Source organism: Centruroides vittatus, unplaced genomic scaffold (assembly GCF_030686945.1).
Source record: "Centruroides vittatus isolate TY-2023 unplaced genomic scaffold, ASM3068694v2 contig_351, whole genome shotgun sequence".
NCBI lineage: Eukaryota > Metazoa > Arthropoda > Arachnida > Scorpiones > Buthidae > Centruroides > Centruroides vittatus.
In genome coordinates this window covers 2,042,362-2,059,567 of record NW_027122174.1, presented here as the reverse complement: position 1 = coordinate 2,059,567, position 17,206 = coordinate 2,042,362, and the positions used below count along the sequence as shown (strand labels likewise).

The 17,206-nt window shown below is 31.9% G+C and overlaps 1 protein-coding gene across 6 annotated transcripts in view; it reads left to right on the top strand.

Annotated features, from left to right (window-relative positions):
* LOC136974588 (dynein axonemal heavy chain 7-like) overlaps window positions 1-17,206 on the top strand; it is a 158,084-nt gene that overhangs the window by 48,611 nt on the left and 92,267 nt on the right. For all 6 annotated transcript variants that reach the window (XM_067269506.1, XM_067269505.1, XM_067269508.1 and 3 more), the window contains 4 exons: window positions 3,666-3,807; window positions 4,444-4,676; window positions 6,824-7,004; window positions 16,374-16,603. In XM_067269506.1, the coding sequence (XP_067125607.1) occupies window positions 3,666-3,807; window positions 4,444-4,676; window positions 6,824-7,004; window positions 16,374-16,603 (786 nt within the window). The remainder of the gene's footprint in view (window positions 1-3,665; window positions 3,808-4,443; window positions 4,677-6,823; window positions 7,005-16,373; window positions 16,604-17,206) is intronic.

Sequence of the window (17,206 nt, the reverse complement as noted above, 5' to 3'; positions counted from 1 at the left end):
GAAAAACAATGATAAGATTGCTATTGTATATTTGAATATAAATTCGTATATGCATATTCCCAATGGAAGTGCCATATTGTTGAATAGGGGACAGCTTTCATGGCAACAATATCTGAAGCGTGTAAAGCAGCCAGATTACACATTTGTGCACGCACTTTGCAGAGCATCAACTTCTGGCAATTTAGCTGGTGGATGATACACCAAAATATCATTTAATGCTTCCAATGATTCCATTTATTAGCCACTCATAGGGAGCTATTTGACTAAGTGCATTGTTTTAAGATTTAAAAAGTAAAGAATATTCAATGTTATTTTTATGTATGTTTCTTTGCAAAGTTATATTTAAATATAATTTTTTTTTAATTATAATTATATTGATGGATTTTCAGACATAAAATCTTTAGAATTTTTATCACTTTTATTGGGTTGTTTGGAAAGTAATTTTGTTTTTTTTTTTATTACTAGAGGAATTAGATGTATTTTTACCAGCCAATTTTATTTTAAACCACATTTTCATTATATACTTTGACAGCTGACATTTTAAGGTTTATTTGTAAAAAATTTTGTTTGATTCTGTACAATTGTTTTTTTTCAATGGCCCATCAAATATGGAAAATCGAAAGCATCATTTTTGGCATATTTTGCTTTTTTATAACTAAAAAATCAAAATACTGTTTAAACAAGAAAAAAATTGTGGTACATGTTTGGAGAAGATGTGTTGAGAGAAAGATAGTGCCAAAACTGGTTTAGAAAATTGCGTTCTGGCAATTTTAATATCGAAGATACACCACATTCTGGATGGCCATTTGATGCCTATGAAAACAAAATAAAGGTACCGATTGAAGCAAACTGCCATATAACAACACGTGAAATCACTAAGAGATTAAATCTGTTAAATTGAACTGTTTATTATTACTTAAAATGAATTGGTTTTGTTTCAAAGCTTGATATATGGGGAATAAAGTTATTAAAGAGAGATGCTCTCTATGCAGCGCTGTAACTAGCCTTTTATGCACCTGGTGCCAGCTTCTGTAACTATGCCCCAAAACTTGGTCTAGGTCATTTCTGCACCCTCCGGTATTTGTGCCCTGTGCCTGGGCACCGCCCTAGTTACGGTACTGTCTCTATGGTGGGATTTTAAAGAAATTTGTTTTTGTGCTTTTACCAGACAATTTAACAATTGATTCGAAAGTGTACTGCCGTCGAGTAAACAAATTGAGTATTATCATCAAACAGAAAAGGCCAGAATTGATCAACAAACAAAGTGTAGTGTTTTACCATGATAATGCCAAATTTCATACAAGTTTGGTAACTCGTCAGAAACTGTTATAGCATAGATGGGATGTGTTATCACACCAACCATATTTGCCAGATTGGGCACACTCAGATTATTACTTGTTCTGGTCTATACAATTTTTTTTTAACTGTAAGACATTTACTTGAAATGACAATGTCAAAAATCACTTGGATCAGTTTTTTGTAAACAACGATCAAAATTTTTATGAATGTGAAATCATGCTACTACCAGAAACAATGACAACAGGTATTTGACCAAAATGGTCAATATATAATTCAATAAAATATTTATTTATTATAAGAATATTGCGCTTATTTTTCTATGAAGAAAACGAAATTACTTTCCGAACAACCCAATAGTTGTTAATAATTTTAAATATTATGAAAAACAATTTTCTGAAGTGAGTTTTAATTCTTTAAATTAAGTAAATTTTGTGGAGAATTTTTTGATTCATCTGAATTACATAGTGAATTGCAATATTTATACATTAATACCCCAAACTTACGCAATAGGTGGGACCGAGCGATAACCGCGTAAGTCAAATTCGCGTAATTCGGGGTAGAACTTCGCATATAAATACATACAAATTATTTTTAATGGGGCTGGAGACTAAAGAAAACAATAATTTAGAAAAAAATGTTTAATAAAATCTTAGATAATACATATGTATAACAAATTATATTATTAAAATCGTAAACCAAATTTATTTTGATATAGAAGGCTTCCTAAAATCTAACAAATTCTTCTGACAGCTCAAAGATTTTTTTCTCCTGCAAAATTTCCTTGTAGCATGCTAATAATTTTTTTATTTCTCGTTTTGTAGAAGAAATGCGCTCTTTGTTGGAGTCTATATTTTCTAAAATTTGTAACCTGTTTTCAATTAAACTGAGGCCTTCTGTCAAGTTTCCAACCATCATTTGATTATCTGATTGAACTGGGTTTAAAGGATCATGTTTTGCCAATTCATAAATTTTCATTTTTGTATTGAAGTCTTTAATAATGTTAACTTTACATTCCAAAGATAAAGTTTTTCTTTTCTTGTTTGATGCAGAAGAATCAGTTCTACTTCGTTTAGATGACATAGTAGAGTCTCTCAAGTCTCCATAGATATAACAAACACAGAAATAAATAACACAAAATAAATTGTAGCTATGCATTGATTCCACGCGACATGTTCGAACGTGTAAGCTGAACAATAGTTTGGGGGGGAGTGAGTAATCAAGAGTTGCGTGACGCTCAAACAAAAGACAAATTGTCAAGATTTGAAAATTGTGTAACTCCAGGTTCGCGTAAGTCGGGGTAGCATAAGTCGAGGTATTACTGTATTCATGTCCAGACTGTATTGGCAATTCACTCTTAGACATAAAAAATAATATAATTAATGATGATCTGAACAAAGATGTACTAAAAGAATTGTATGATTTAATATTATTAATTTTTACAGTACCCTCTACGAGTGCATCTCCTGAGTGCAATTTTTGTAAAAAAACATTCGGTCACAGGAAAGATTATTGTCACTGACATTGCTTTCAATAGAAAAAGAGCTTTTAAATACTTTGATGGAATCAATGACAAGTGATTTTTATGATAAAGTAATCAATGACTTTGTGGAAAAAATTGATGAATAGAGTTAGTTAGCTTATGAAAAATAATAAAAACAATTTCTTATATATTTGTTTTATGTCAATGTATCTATTTTAGAATTAAAATAAATAAAATGTTTATTTTTGTCATTTTCAGTATTTGTTTATAATTTTTATGGAAACACAGCTTCCCTATCATCAAATATCACTGCATGCCAATGATAAATTTTTTGTTTTGGATCTATTGTGGATTTCTAAAGGATGTCTTTTTAGTAACCATGTTTTTACCTTTCCTTTTCAAAATATTATTAATGCTTCTCTGTACCTTGTTTCTTGACAAGAATGTAACAGGGACAGACAATTACTAAACAGTATTGTCTCTGTATACTGAAAAATGGCCTCTGACAAAAGGCTTCTGCATTTTACATTAGCTCCAATCTGCCTGTGGCATTCATTATGGTTGATGGTAGTCCAGTTTATTTCTTTGTTTTTATTGTGATACCAGATTTCTTGTTTGAATATATAGAATTTTTCTTAGTGAGTAACTACCAGTACTACCAACTATTTATATTTATTATATTACTGTGGTGCAGCCAGAACACATTAGTTTGCCATACTGGTGCATTCTGGCTGAAGAATAGCTCTGGGTATTATTAGTAGTATGTCTAATGATAATGTTATATTTAATACTTATTTATTCAATACTTCATTTAGTTGAAAATGTAGATTTTGATGATGTGGGTACAATTAACAAAACATAATTTATTCTAATCTTAAAATTTTAGATTTGTTATTGAACACTTATGCAGAATAGCACGTATATTGATCCAGCCACCTAGTCATGCTCTACTAGTTGGGATGGGAGGTACAGGAAGACAAGTATTAACTCGATTGGCTACTCACATAGAAGAATATGAATTATTTCAGGTATAAAAATTTTTATTTTTATTTAATTAAGATTAAAACATAACCAAAACTGAGAGATTAAATAAAAAAATATAAAAGTTATAGTCGATAAAATGGCCAGGGCATATTTAGTAAATATAAATTCACAAAAATAAAAGTGTCTTTTTATTGTCCTTTTCTCACACCTCAGGAAATAACAGTGTTACAGTTTTGCATAATGAGGTGGAAATAAACTTAATTCTGCCTTAAGACTTATTTTCTGAGATGCAAGAAAAGGACAAAAAGAAGACACTTTTATTTTTGTGAATTTATAAAAAATAATAGATTGCTTAATACTAGAAATCTGTAAGACTAAAAAAAAATATGTAGTATTAGAGATTATTTTCTAAAATATGAGAAACTGTTAACATTTTGGTCTTTACATTTACATTACTTTAAAACAATAATTTAAAAACTGTTGTATAAAAATTTAATAAAATATGAAAATTATTAATTACAATAATAAAATATAGTTATTTTGAATCGGATTACTTTGACATTTTATAATGATTTATAGTTTCTAATATTTTTTTCTGGATATTCAAGATTACAAATCACTATAAAGAATAAAATATTAGAGAGAATTAGAAATTTAAAGAATTGTATAATTTTTCCTAGGTGGAGATTTCTAAATCATATTCATATGTACAATGGAAAGAAGATCTCAAAGTGTTGTTAAAAAAATGTACATCTGGAGATCAACATACAGTATTCTTGTTTCCAGATTCTCAAATTAAAGAAGAATCATTTTTAGAAGATATTAATAATTTATTAAATGCTGGTGAAGTTCCAAATCTTTATCAAGTTGATGAGAAACAAGAAATAATTGAAAACATGCGAATGATTGATAAGCAAGTATTTTTAAAATATAAATTTAATTTACAATTTAAATTTAAACTTATTCATTAATGAATATTATTAATCTATTAAAAATTTTTTGTTTATCATTTAACTTTTAAATCTAAAATAGTTTTTCATCCAAATAAAAATATTGCAAAATCCACATTTTTAAATCTTTATTAAAATTAATTGAATTGACATATTTCAAATTATTTCAAAATTAGATGAATTAAAAAAAATTTTTTTTTATATGGAAATGAAAAAAGAAAGAGAACAGATATATATCTATATATTAATATTCATTTTAAATTTTGGTAATTTTGAACACTAAATTCATTTTTTACACTTTTGCTGTCAACTAACACAATTTTGTATCGTGACATCATCTCAATATGGTTGATGATGCAATTTTGTGTCATTCAGAGACTGTAAGTTCTTTGTAAATTTTGCATGTTTCTTTTGTATGTCATTTATTACTTACTACCTGGAAGTGTAAGAAACATTTTAGATATATTTTATTGCTTGGTTTTATACACTCTCAGGATATATTTCATTAAAATGGTTTTTCATCATGTTTTCCTCAGGTAGGTACTGGTGAATCAATTTCACATTGTGTACAATCTCATACAGATTTTTCAAAATGAAAAAAAATTGTTATCATTAATTTGTGTATAGCAGTGATATACTTTGTGAAAAATAACAGATTAAATTTCAATTGTTAATTTTCAAAATCTAAAAATTTTAAAGTAATGATTTTAAAGTGCTAAGATTTGATTTGTCAATATATGTTTAAATTTTTAGTAACAACATTGAGGAAAGTTTCAAAATTTAAAGTTGTTGACTATTTGCCTTATAGTGTCAATTTGACAATATCTATTAAGTAAAAAAATGAAAGGTTTTCTATAAAAACTGTAGTAAGCAAATTGAAATGTACATAAAGTTTGGCAATTAGTGTAAAAATCTGAAAAATTTCTAACGATTTAAAAAGTCATTGGTGCTTATGTTACCATGGGAGAGTGATGATGGGTTAAGAATAAGATCACTACTTTAAGGACAAAATGTAGTTAAAATTATGAATTTTATTTTGTATAATCAGAGATGTAATTCTATACAACGTCAGGCTCTTCATCTCTGTAATAACATCTTTCATTCCTTTGAAAACACAAAAGAAAGCACCCAAAATTAGACATGAAATAAACATAATAAGACATGAAATGTCTTAGAAACTTAACTTTTGAGTTAGCAAAATATGATTTTAAAACTACTATGACTTAAAGAAACACAAAGTGCATTCAGTCTATGAGAATTAAGTCAGAACAAAAATAAAATTTGAGTTAAAGAGATTTCAAGTTAAGGAAATTTGACTTAACAAGATTCTACTGTAATTTGGATAATATGTTTTCTACTATATTAATTTTTCCAAAAATAATACTTTAAATTTTTATACAAATAATTTTACTTCTTATACACATTTATGCAAAGTAAAAATAACAAAAAAAAAAGATAAAAATGATATATCATTGGTTGGTGATCAAAACTTTGTATCTATTTTTTTTTAAATTTTACAGGAGAGCTAAAAATTGTCATTTCAAGGGAGCAAAATTTTGAGTTTTAGGTTGCAAGTTTTTGACAATGTCAGAAAGAATGCTTAAAAGGTACACACCACTCAGGAGGTTTTGACAATATATAGAAATTGACTTTACAGCATATTAATGCAAAAATGTGGTTTTTGACTGATTATTGGAGATATGAGGTTTTGATTGCCAATAGATGATGCACTTTCTTTCAATTGTCATTAATGAACCATGTCATCAATCATCATATTTCCCTTCAAAAATTACTTTTCTCTTCATTTTTATATTCCCTAAAATACTTAAAAATGAACTTTTACAACAGTTTATTACAAAACTGTAGTAAAAGTTCATTAACATCTAGATAAATTATTTTTCTGTTTTCAAATTTTATTGGAAAATAAAAAGTAAACTGTAACTTACATGCATAGAAAAATAATATATAATTGCCATTATATTTCACTTTAATATCTAGATTTTGAAAAATTTGGTTTGAGAATTTACCATTCAGAATTGTAATTAATTTTCATTACATAATCTTCTTTTACATTTGTTATAAATTAACCATTGTATTATTTGTTATTTAGACAAAAAGATAGATTAAATCAAACTGATGGATCAGCTGAAGCATTATTCAATTTATTTATTGAACATGTGAGACATCAATTACACATTTGTCTGACAATGAGTGCTATTGGTGATCTGTTTAGAAATCGTATTCGCAAATTTCCTTCACTTGTTAACTGTTGTACCATAGATTGGTTTGAGGTAATGTAGTTATTTGTAAATAAATTTACTTAAATGTAATATAGTTTTAAAATAATCTTAAAATAAATTTTACTTTGAATGACCTGATATATTTTAAAGTAGAAAATAAACATGTGTGCATGCGTGCATGTATTTATATTGTAGTGATTTCTGGTAGATCGAAATCCACGGAGACAATAAATATATATATTTGCTAAGTTCTCAGACGTTGACCAAACACATGTGCACATAAATGACAACAAAAGATTTATTTTAAACAATACGGTAACAGTGAGATAATTCCTACTGCTCAAATTTACACAATATACGAATTATCAACTTAAAATTAACAAAATTTATGATACTATATATACACAGTGGTGATATTCGAAATATTTAACAAGGGGTTCGCTAGCAGAAAATTTTTCCCTGACAATCACCGACAAACGAAATGGAAGTTTTGGCTAGAAATAAATACAATACCTTTTCTTGCAACCATATATCTAACAATCAGTGGCATATTTAGAACGTAACGAGCCATGGGAGAAGGCCAGGTAACAATAGTATTTTAAAGCTGTCGACCTTTTTTTTTTTAAGGCAGAGAAATTCTTTACTGCAATATGGCGCTTCTAGAAATAGGCACATGTCATCATCTCTCGAGATACATTATACTTTTTCTTTCGCTGTCCATAGCCCGACACGTGTTTCACAGCCATCTTGTATTGTCTCGCGCGCGTGGCATTCTGGGATCTCTCTTATGACTGGATCTACTTTCAAGAACACTCTTGAATCGATCGCGATTAAACCTCGATTAAAACGGTCGAGAGAGATCGCACCAAGACATACTCCCCAACCTTGCTCACAATCTAGATTGAAATGCTCGGTGCAAACGGGGTATAAGGCCCTAGTTTAGTAGTATTACAGAGTATAATACGCATATTTTAATATTTTTTTTTAAAATAAACAAACCCACTGAGAAATGTTCTGTGTGTTTAACAAGGTTCGGGAAACTGAAAATTTTAACAACGGGTTCGGCCGAACCTGTGCGAACCCGCCGAATATCACCACTGTATATACATATATATATATACAACGCTTTTCCCATACAAAATAAATGCATACAGTAACCTTCAATGAATCACGATAGTAGGTTAGAAGTGAATGCCACACAGCCACGAGCTCCCAAGCGTTCTAAAACACCAAACCTCAAAACTAATAGTTCTATTTGAAACCTGGATGTAATTCACATTACAAGACATATGTCCCTCATTGCTATTCCTCAATTTTGCTTCGATGGAAATAGATTGTACTCTCGGACTGAAGATGGTCTCCCTTTCTGATTTTCTGATCTCCCATCCTAAACTCCGATGTTCTTACAGACCGCTGTGGTGATACACCAATATAATTTTGTATATTTGTAGATAGTTATAAGCCTAATATTTAATCCTTCAATTCTTTGTTCTGTCTCTCCTTTGTTTCTCGATCTTTCTATCTTCACTTTCCTTGCGGGTGGGGCAGTCCTTTCCCAGGAAGTAAGGGGAGGACAAAAGAAGAAAAAGACCCTGAGGCAAAAGAACGGGAGTAACGGTCATTCTTGGTTTGGAGCTGGGACGGAGCAGACGTGGAGAGAGAATAGGATCGGCTCGTTCAGCGAAATAGAAATCTCGAGGACACATCGTTATTCTGGGTACCCCCTATCCCTTCTTATATATAATTCTATAGATCTATCTAACTCTTCTTCACCCTTTATATAGCATGTAAGTTAGTTTTAACTCTAGTTTGTAATATTCCGGTGAATATCCTATTTGGAACTCGTTATAAATTTGTCGCGCTTATAGTGTGTGAACCACGTGTTTCCCTTTGTTATTTTTGTCTACTCCTTCGCCTACACATGTGAGGTTTCAAGTCGGAATTGTAAAAGAATCCTGCGTATCATCACGCAAGGTGGAAGAGTGTTTTGTTGATTGTTGTTTTTTTTTCCACATTAAACTCAGAAAGTTTTGTTCAGAAAGTTTAGTTTAGTTTAGTTTAGTTAAGTTCAGAAAGTTTTGTTTTATTGTAAATTTGTCCTTTCGTTGGCCATACACTCGCGTGACTTAACAATGGCGTCCGCGACAGGATTCCGACTATAAATCTCCTCATCAGTACTATACCGGCAGAACACTTGTTTTGTTCCAGTGTTTTAATTTGTTTAAAATCGTAAGTTGACTGCGAGTTTTTCTTTTATTATGGCTACTAACGATCATGTAGGAAGCACGATCCATGGTAACGGGGTCACTAGCAATCCCCCGTTAGTCGTAACGGGATTCTTAGGGATGATCCCTATGTTTTCGGGCACTCAAAGTGACTCCATTAATATTAAGCAGTTTTTTCAAACCATCGAAAACATCGCTACCCTAGCAGGATGGGACAATAGAGTAAAAATAGCGGTATTACAGGCCAGGCTAAAGGGGGAACCTCTTAATACCTTCTTTTGTTTGCTAGAACAATATCCGTATTCGTACGAAGATATTAGACGGGACCTAACAAAGTGTTTTGAAAAAAAAAGAGCTGGGGAAAGGAATGTATTGGATCAACTACTAAACTTAAGACAGGGCGCGAGCGAATCTGTAACAGACTTCGCTATACGGACCAAAACTCTATTGTCCCGTGCCGTAAAGGATCATTCTAAGATAGATGCATTACGCGACGATATAATTAGGGAAAGATTCGTCTTAGGATTAAACGGAAGAGTAAGAGGGAATGTGTTAAGGCGGTCTCCAAAAACTTTGGAGGAGGCATTCGAATTTTCAGAAATTGAAGAGAGAATAGAATTAGATTGCAGCAACCTAAGCGAACGTAAAGGGGTTTATACTGTAACGGAGGAGGACGTAAAACCGATTAGGGGCGGACCGGATAATATCTCAGTATCTAACATTGAGCGCAAAAATAGAATCGACAAGCTAGAAAAAAAAATTGAAGCCCTAATGGAGGCTGTTGAAAAGCTCGCCGGGTATAAAGATAGGGATCACAGAAATACTAATAGAAAATGCTATGTTTGTGGGCACCGGGGACATTTTGCTCGTGAGTGTTCATCCCACGGAAGGGGGAATTTAAACTAATAGAGGGGTGTCATGACGGCCAACACAGCACCCCTGAGTTGAGTTTATATTTGGCCACCCAAGTTTTCCAATCCGAAAAAGGCCTCCCACTTATAAAAGGTAGGATAGACAACGTAGATATAACACTCCTTATAGACACTGGAGCAGAAAGGTCTTTGATAAATTCCGATATATTAAAGCAAATATCAAAAACCTCCATACATAAAGTAACCATAGATGAGGAAAAATTGGGTATTTGAGGGATAACTGGAGTAGTTACCGAGTGTAATAGAATTATCAGAGTCGGAGTGATATATAATGGTTGTAAACATACTAATATTATCGCGTGCATGCCGTTTCCCGCTCATGTGGAATATGAAGCCATATTAGGGATGGACATAATTAATATTACTCCAGAAGTTATTGATAGCATGAGAAGGGTTATAATAAAGGACAATAATCGTAACAGATACAAGGGACACATCTCACCCGTTAACTGTCTTGTTAATTCCCCCATTTTAGTTCAAGGACTCGACGGTTTAGGCATTCATGAAAAGGAAAGGGTTTACGGTATCCTTAGTAAGTATCCAGGGTGTTTTGCTGACTCCATCGAAGAACTGAAAGGGATGATAGGGCCTTCCCACAAGCCAATATTTAAATCCTTGTACCCTATTAATAAGCGTCAATACCGTATCCCGGAATGTTATCTAAAAAAGTTAAAATCATTAACTGATTCGTATCTAAGGGCGGGTATCATTGAGGAGAGTTCTTCTGAGTGGAACTCTCCTATTCACATTGTTGAAAAAGCCGATGGTGAACTACGCATGACTTTAGATCTCAGACTTATTAATGAAGTAACTCAACCACAGGAATTTCCATTAGCTAGAGTCGACGAAATCACGAGCAAATTTTATGGTAGCAAATTTTTCTCAATAATAGATCTAAAATCAGGTTATTTTCAAGTTAGTCTAGACCCTTCTGTTCGTCACATATACGCCTTTTCGACTCCCTGGGGAAAATATCAGATGTGCCGTCTACCCCAGGGAGCGAAGAACAGTGGCCATTTTTTTCAGAACGTGATGTCCAAAATCCTAGTGCCCTTTATCGGAATTGGATGTTACGTATTCCAAGACAACATCGTCCTTTTTAGTAAGTCTTTCGAAGAGCATATGATACTGCTTGACAGAGTTGTAAGTGTTCTATATCAGGGGTGGCCAACTTTTGTGCACATAAGATCTACTTTTTATCGTAAAAATGTGTCGCGATCGACTTGTTGTCATAGGCATAGTCTAAGTGGGGAGGGGGAAGTGTGAAATACATGCTATGTTTATACACTGTTTCAGTACGAAGTGCACTCACTGCTTATGAGTCGAGTCATAACTGCATGCATACAGTTGCATTCGGTTACAAATATAATACATTAAGTCAAGACATCACTAGCGATCGACCAAAATTGGCATGGCGATCAACCGGTCGATCGCGATCGACTTGTTGGCCACCCCTGTTCTATATAATGCCAACTTAAAATTACACCCTAGGAAGAGTAGATTTGTCATTAGGGAATTAAAGTACTTGGGCCATATTGTTAGTCGTGAAGGTATCCGCCTGGACCCCGACAATGTGCATGCCATTCGTGAACTACAACCACCACATAACGTTAAAGGCGTAAGGAGTTTCTTAGGGATGATAGGCTTCTTCCGTAGTTTTATACCAAACTTCTCTGATATAGCCCTACCATTGACGGCATTAACCAAGAAGAAAGCCAAGTTCTATTGGGACGAAGCCTGTCAAAATAGCTTTGACCGTTTTAAAATGTTACTCACTAAATCCCCTTTGCTGAGACATCCTGACTTTTCATCCCGTTTTCATCTGTTTACTGATGCATCTGATATTTGTGCTGGATCGGTGCTAGGTCAAGTAATTGATAATGAATTCGCCCCAGTGGGTTATTTTAGTAGAAAATTTAGTGGAGCAGAACTGAATTACTCCACCGTGGAGAAGGAATGTTTCGCAATTATATTGTCCCTTCGTCATTTTAGACCCATCGTATTGGGACATCCAGTTGAGATTCACTCCGACCATAAGCCCCTTTTATTCATAAAGAGCATGAAGAACCATAATAAAAGGCTGATGCGATGGTCGATAGAGCTAACGGATTATGATCTTAACATCAACCATATAAAAGGTAATAGGAATTTGATCGCTGATTTATTGTCAAGGCCCGAGAAGGTTAGGCCTAATTGTGACTTGCACACTTGTAATGTCGCCTCTGTTATTCCGAGTTATGGAAAAAAGTCATCAAGTCCCAAAAGGAGGACGATTTCTTTAATAAATTAATGCACAATTTTTCCAACCGTGACCCCAACCCGTTATGTGCCGATAATGATATCCCACCAGAATTTGCTTTAGAGGGTGGTGTATTAGTTCACAATAAACTAGGACGTTTTGGAATCCGCCACTGGAAACAAGTTTGTGTAGGGAAAGGTGCAGTTAATGAATTAATATGGGCGTTTCATTGTTCCCCTTTGTCGGGTCACATCGGTTTAGATAAAACTTGTCATCTGATTGATCGCTACTATTACATAAAGAATCTCCGTGCTCACACGAAACGCATCATCCGTAATTGTAAAATTTGCCAAAAACACAACCTCCATCGCGGTCATGCTCCGTTTCAGGAGACTGAAGTTGCTAGTTTTCCCTTTCAGAAGCTTGCGATAGATATCATCGGCCCCCTACAAAGATCGCAGAACGAAAATCGTTATATTTTCTCAATGATAGACGTTTATACTCGCTTTGCGGAAGCAGTTCCAATCAAAGACCAATCCGCCCAAAGCGTTGCTGATGTCATATTTAATCATATTGTTTGTAGATACGGTTGTCCTAGCATATTAATCTCCGACCGTGGGAGTAATTTCACCTCCAAAACATTCCAGGATGTTTGTAGTCTATTGAAAATAAAACACAACGTGACAACAGCTTATCGACCATGCGCCAACTCCATTTGTGAGCGCTTCAACAAAACAATCACCAGTACCATAGCCCGCATTTCACAAGGTGACAACCGTAACTGGAACGATTTTTTGTCACCTGCATTATTTGCTTATAATAATGCAACCCATACCTCTACCAACGAATCTCCAGCCTTCTTACTCTATGGGTTTGACCCTCATTTTCCTGTAGCCTTTCCTGTTGAATCGCCGGATGATGACGGGGGGAAGCGTTTCAACACGGACTTTAAAGACAGATTAAATGCCATACGTAAGGCTGCATACGAACTAGGTAGAAAACGGAATTCTTATACCCGGGGACGTATTAACCAGAGAAGGAATCTTATTGATTGGAATGTAGGACAACGTGTATGGTTGTTGCGGAAGGGGAGAAATAAGAGTCACGGAAAATTTTCGGCCAAGTACTTAGGCCCATATAGAATAACGCGTAAGCTAGGTCCCGTTACCATGGAAATCAGCGACAATTGTAAAAAGAACACCTGGATCGTACACGTTGTTCGGTTGAAACCGTGTCACTTCCCCATGTACGAAATTAGTAAGAGAAGAATGGACAAAGTTCCTGCTATAGTAGAGGAGGAAGAGGCAACTAGTGACCTGGGTGAAGATATATACGAATATATCAGGTCCACACTGAGAACGGCCCCCACGAAGATCAAGTAAATGACCAACGGAACGAATACAGCGAGCATATGACTACGGATAATAGAGAAGTTGAACCAACTCCCTCATCACTTCAACGGTACGACTTACGGGGTCGTAGAGTGGATTACCGTAAGCTACACCACGGTAAATAGTTCTTAAGGGGAGGGCGTATGTGGTGATACACCAATATAATTTTGTATATTTGTAGATAGTTATAAGCCTAATATTTAATCCTTCAATTCTTTGTTCTGTCTCTCCTTTGTTTCTCGATCTTTCTATTTTCACTTTCCTTGCGGGTGGGGCAGTCCTTTCCCAGGAAGTAAGGGGAGGACAAAAGAAGAAAAAGACCCTGAGGCAAAAGAACGGGAGTAACGGTCATTCTTGGTTTGGAGCTGGGACGGAGCAGACGTGGAGAGAGAATAGGATCGGCTCGTTCAGCGAAATAGAGATCTCGAGGACACATCGTTATTCTGGGTACCCCCTATCCCTTCTTATATATAATTCTATAGATCTATCTAACTCTTCTTCACCCTTTATATAGCATGTAAGTTAGTTTTAACTCTAGTTTGTAATATTCCAGTGAATATCCTATTTGGAACTCGTTATAAATTTGTCGCGCTTATAGTGTGTGAACCACGTGTTTCCCTTTGTTATTTTTGTCTACTCCTTCGCCTACACATGTGAGGTTTCAAGTCGGAATTGTAAAAGAATCCTGCGTATCATCACGCGAGGTGGAAGAGTGTTTTGTTGATTGTTGTTTTTTTTTTCCACATTAAACTCAGAAAGTTTAGTTTAGTTTAGTTTGTAGTTAAGTTCAGAAAGTTTTGTTTTATTGTAAATTTGTCCTTTCGTTGGCCATACACTCGCGTGACTTAACACCGCTCACCTTAGTACTTTCCTCGACAAATCGAAAACAAAAAGTGGCCTCAAATGTGAGAGTTCACTAATTTATACTTCCCACTCGCTGGAAGTCTGCTTCACTCACGTGTCCCACCCTGGACCAATCAGAAGATTTTTTTCACATTGCACTTGAGAAAAGGTGACGTCGTAACAAAAACAAAGAAGTACACGCGACATCGTACAATAAAGTAAACAGACAAAAAAATATGAATAATAATAACATATATATATATATATATATATATTGTAGTGTTATGTGACTATATATTAACATCATAATTAAAATTACTAAAGTATAAGTATTAAAAGATATAAAACTCAGCTGACATGGCACATTGTTGACTTTTAGAAAGCTGTCTTGATATTTTGCTAATTGATTCAACCTAGATTGAATTTTGATATAGTTGTATGATGGCAACATTAAAGTGTATAAAGCTTTTATATCATTTTTCAGAAATTATATGGGTTATAGGCTTCATTTATGAGTTTAAATCATTAAATTATAATATCATTAAATTTCAAATTAAGTAATATCATTGCAAAAATTGCAATCTATTTAAATTATAAAAAAAGATGACTCTAATTTGTTTTTCAGTAGTATCTTTTATATTTTGTAATATGATTTGATAATTTAATTAATATGTAATAGTTAATATTTTGAACAATTTGAGGTTTTTTCAATTTTATTACTAATTTAAAATTGACTTTTATAATTAAATAAGTCATATAACAATAAAAATATGTAATAAGTAGTCTGTAAAACTAAAATTAATAGAATTAATAACTTTTAGTGAATCATTTAAATTATTTTATGTAAGACAAATGTGTTATGAGAGAGAATGTAATCATGTATGTTGGAAAGGGAAGGAGGAAATAATCAATATGATACAAACAGACAAAACAAAAATTGAAATACAAAAATTTTTAGTTTTATTTTATCAGTTGGTTTGATAGATTTGATTATTTCTTTAAAAGAAAATTTATTTGAAACACAACTACACACAAAAATTTATTAGTATTATCAAAATTTTCAATCATATACAAAGATTCAAATAATTTATATGAATTAGTTTTTAATGAACAAAAAGTTTTAGTATCAGACTTTGAATTCTGAAAATCTTAAACTAGCTTTGGAATTGTAGTTAATGAATACAATTCTAAAGTCAAGTCAATATTTTTAGTGTTTAATTACAATAATATCAAGAATTTGTTTTTATATTGTATTTGAACATATGTAAAAATCCATTGATTTAACAGATAATTTTTTCCAATGAATTTAATTTTGTTTGGAATGTTGAGTTTGCTATAGGCATTAAAACATACTCAAAAATATTTAATAAAACTTTAAATTATTTTAATTATGTGTACAACAGACAGTAAATATATCCTATAAATATTAGATCCTATATACTAACTTTAATATTCAAAATTTTAAAACATATTGAAAAATTTATTTTAAGTTACAATCATAATTTAATAAAATTTTTAACATAATGAATTACCAAATTAATATAGAATAATTAATAATTGATTAGATTAGGTTTCATAGTAAAAAATTATTTATCTTATGAGCAAATATTATTAGATTTTAATTTATTATATTAAATTACTTTAAGTAAATTAGACTTTTTTATTTTATTGTCTAAAAATTCTATATCTGTTTGGGTTGAAGATGTTTATATGTTTTCTAAAAATAAACATAATTTTTAAAAGATAATAGTTATTAATTATAATATTACATGTGTATTTAATTCTTTTAGCCATGGCCAGAAGATGGTTTGGAAGCTGTAGCAAAAAAATTTTTACAAGATACTGAATTGACAAAAAAGGAGAGAAAGGCCTGCATAAGTTTATGCAAAATGTTTCATATTTCCATTGACAAATTATCAGTTGCCTATTACAAAGAATTACATCGCCATAATTACATAAATCCAACATCTTTTCTTGAATTAATTAATACTTTCCAAAACTTATTAGCAAAAAAAAGAGGGTAAATATTTTAAATTTTATGTTTAGAATTTTTATTATAAATAAATTAATAAAAGTTTCATAAAATTAATTTTATTGATGTCTTGTGATGTACTCATAATGTCATACTTTCAGTTTTAATTCTATAAAAAGTATAGTTTTAAGTTTGACAAAATTCACTGAAACGTTAGCAACAAGATCATATTGAATAATTGATTAATGTGATTGAATCATAGGCAAAAAATTGTTTTAAAAAAATACTTTTAAACATTTACATTTATTGCTAATTCATTTATACTGATTTTTTCTAAAACAAATTAAGAAAATTATAACAATAACATTTTTTATACAATTAAATAAAAAACACTTTCAAATTTATTTATTTACGTTAAATTTCAAACCTTTCTAGATCAGTTTTTTTATAAACCAAGATGGATTGAGAAATTTCCTTTTTCTGAATTTTCTCTGATAGAAATAAAATACATGTTTTTTTTAATATAAATACATTAAGATATTTTTAGAAAAAAAATGATTTATTTTATCAAGTGTTCTGAGCACTTTTTAACTAGTGTTCAAAGTATAATGTTATATGCTGATAATTGTATATAAAATCTTCCTTCTAATA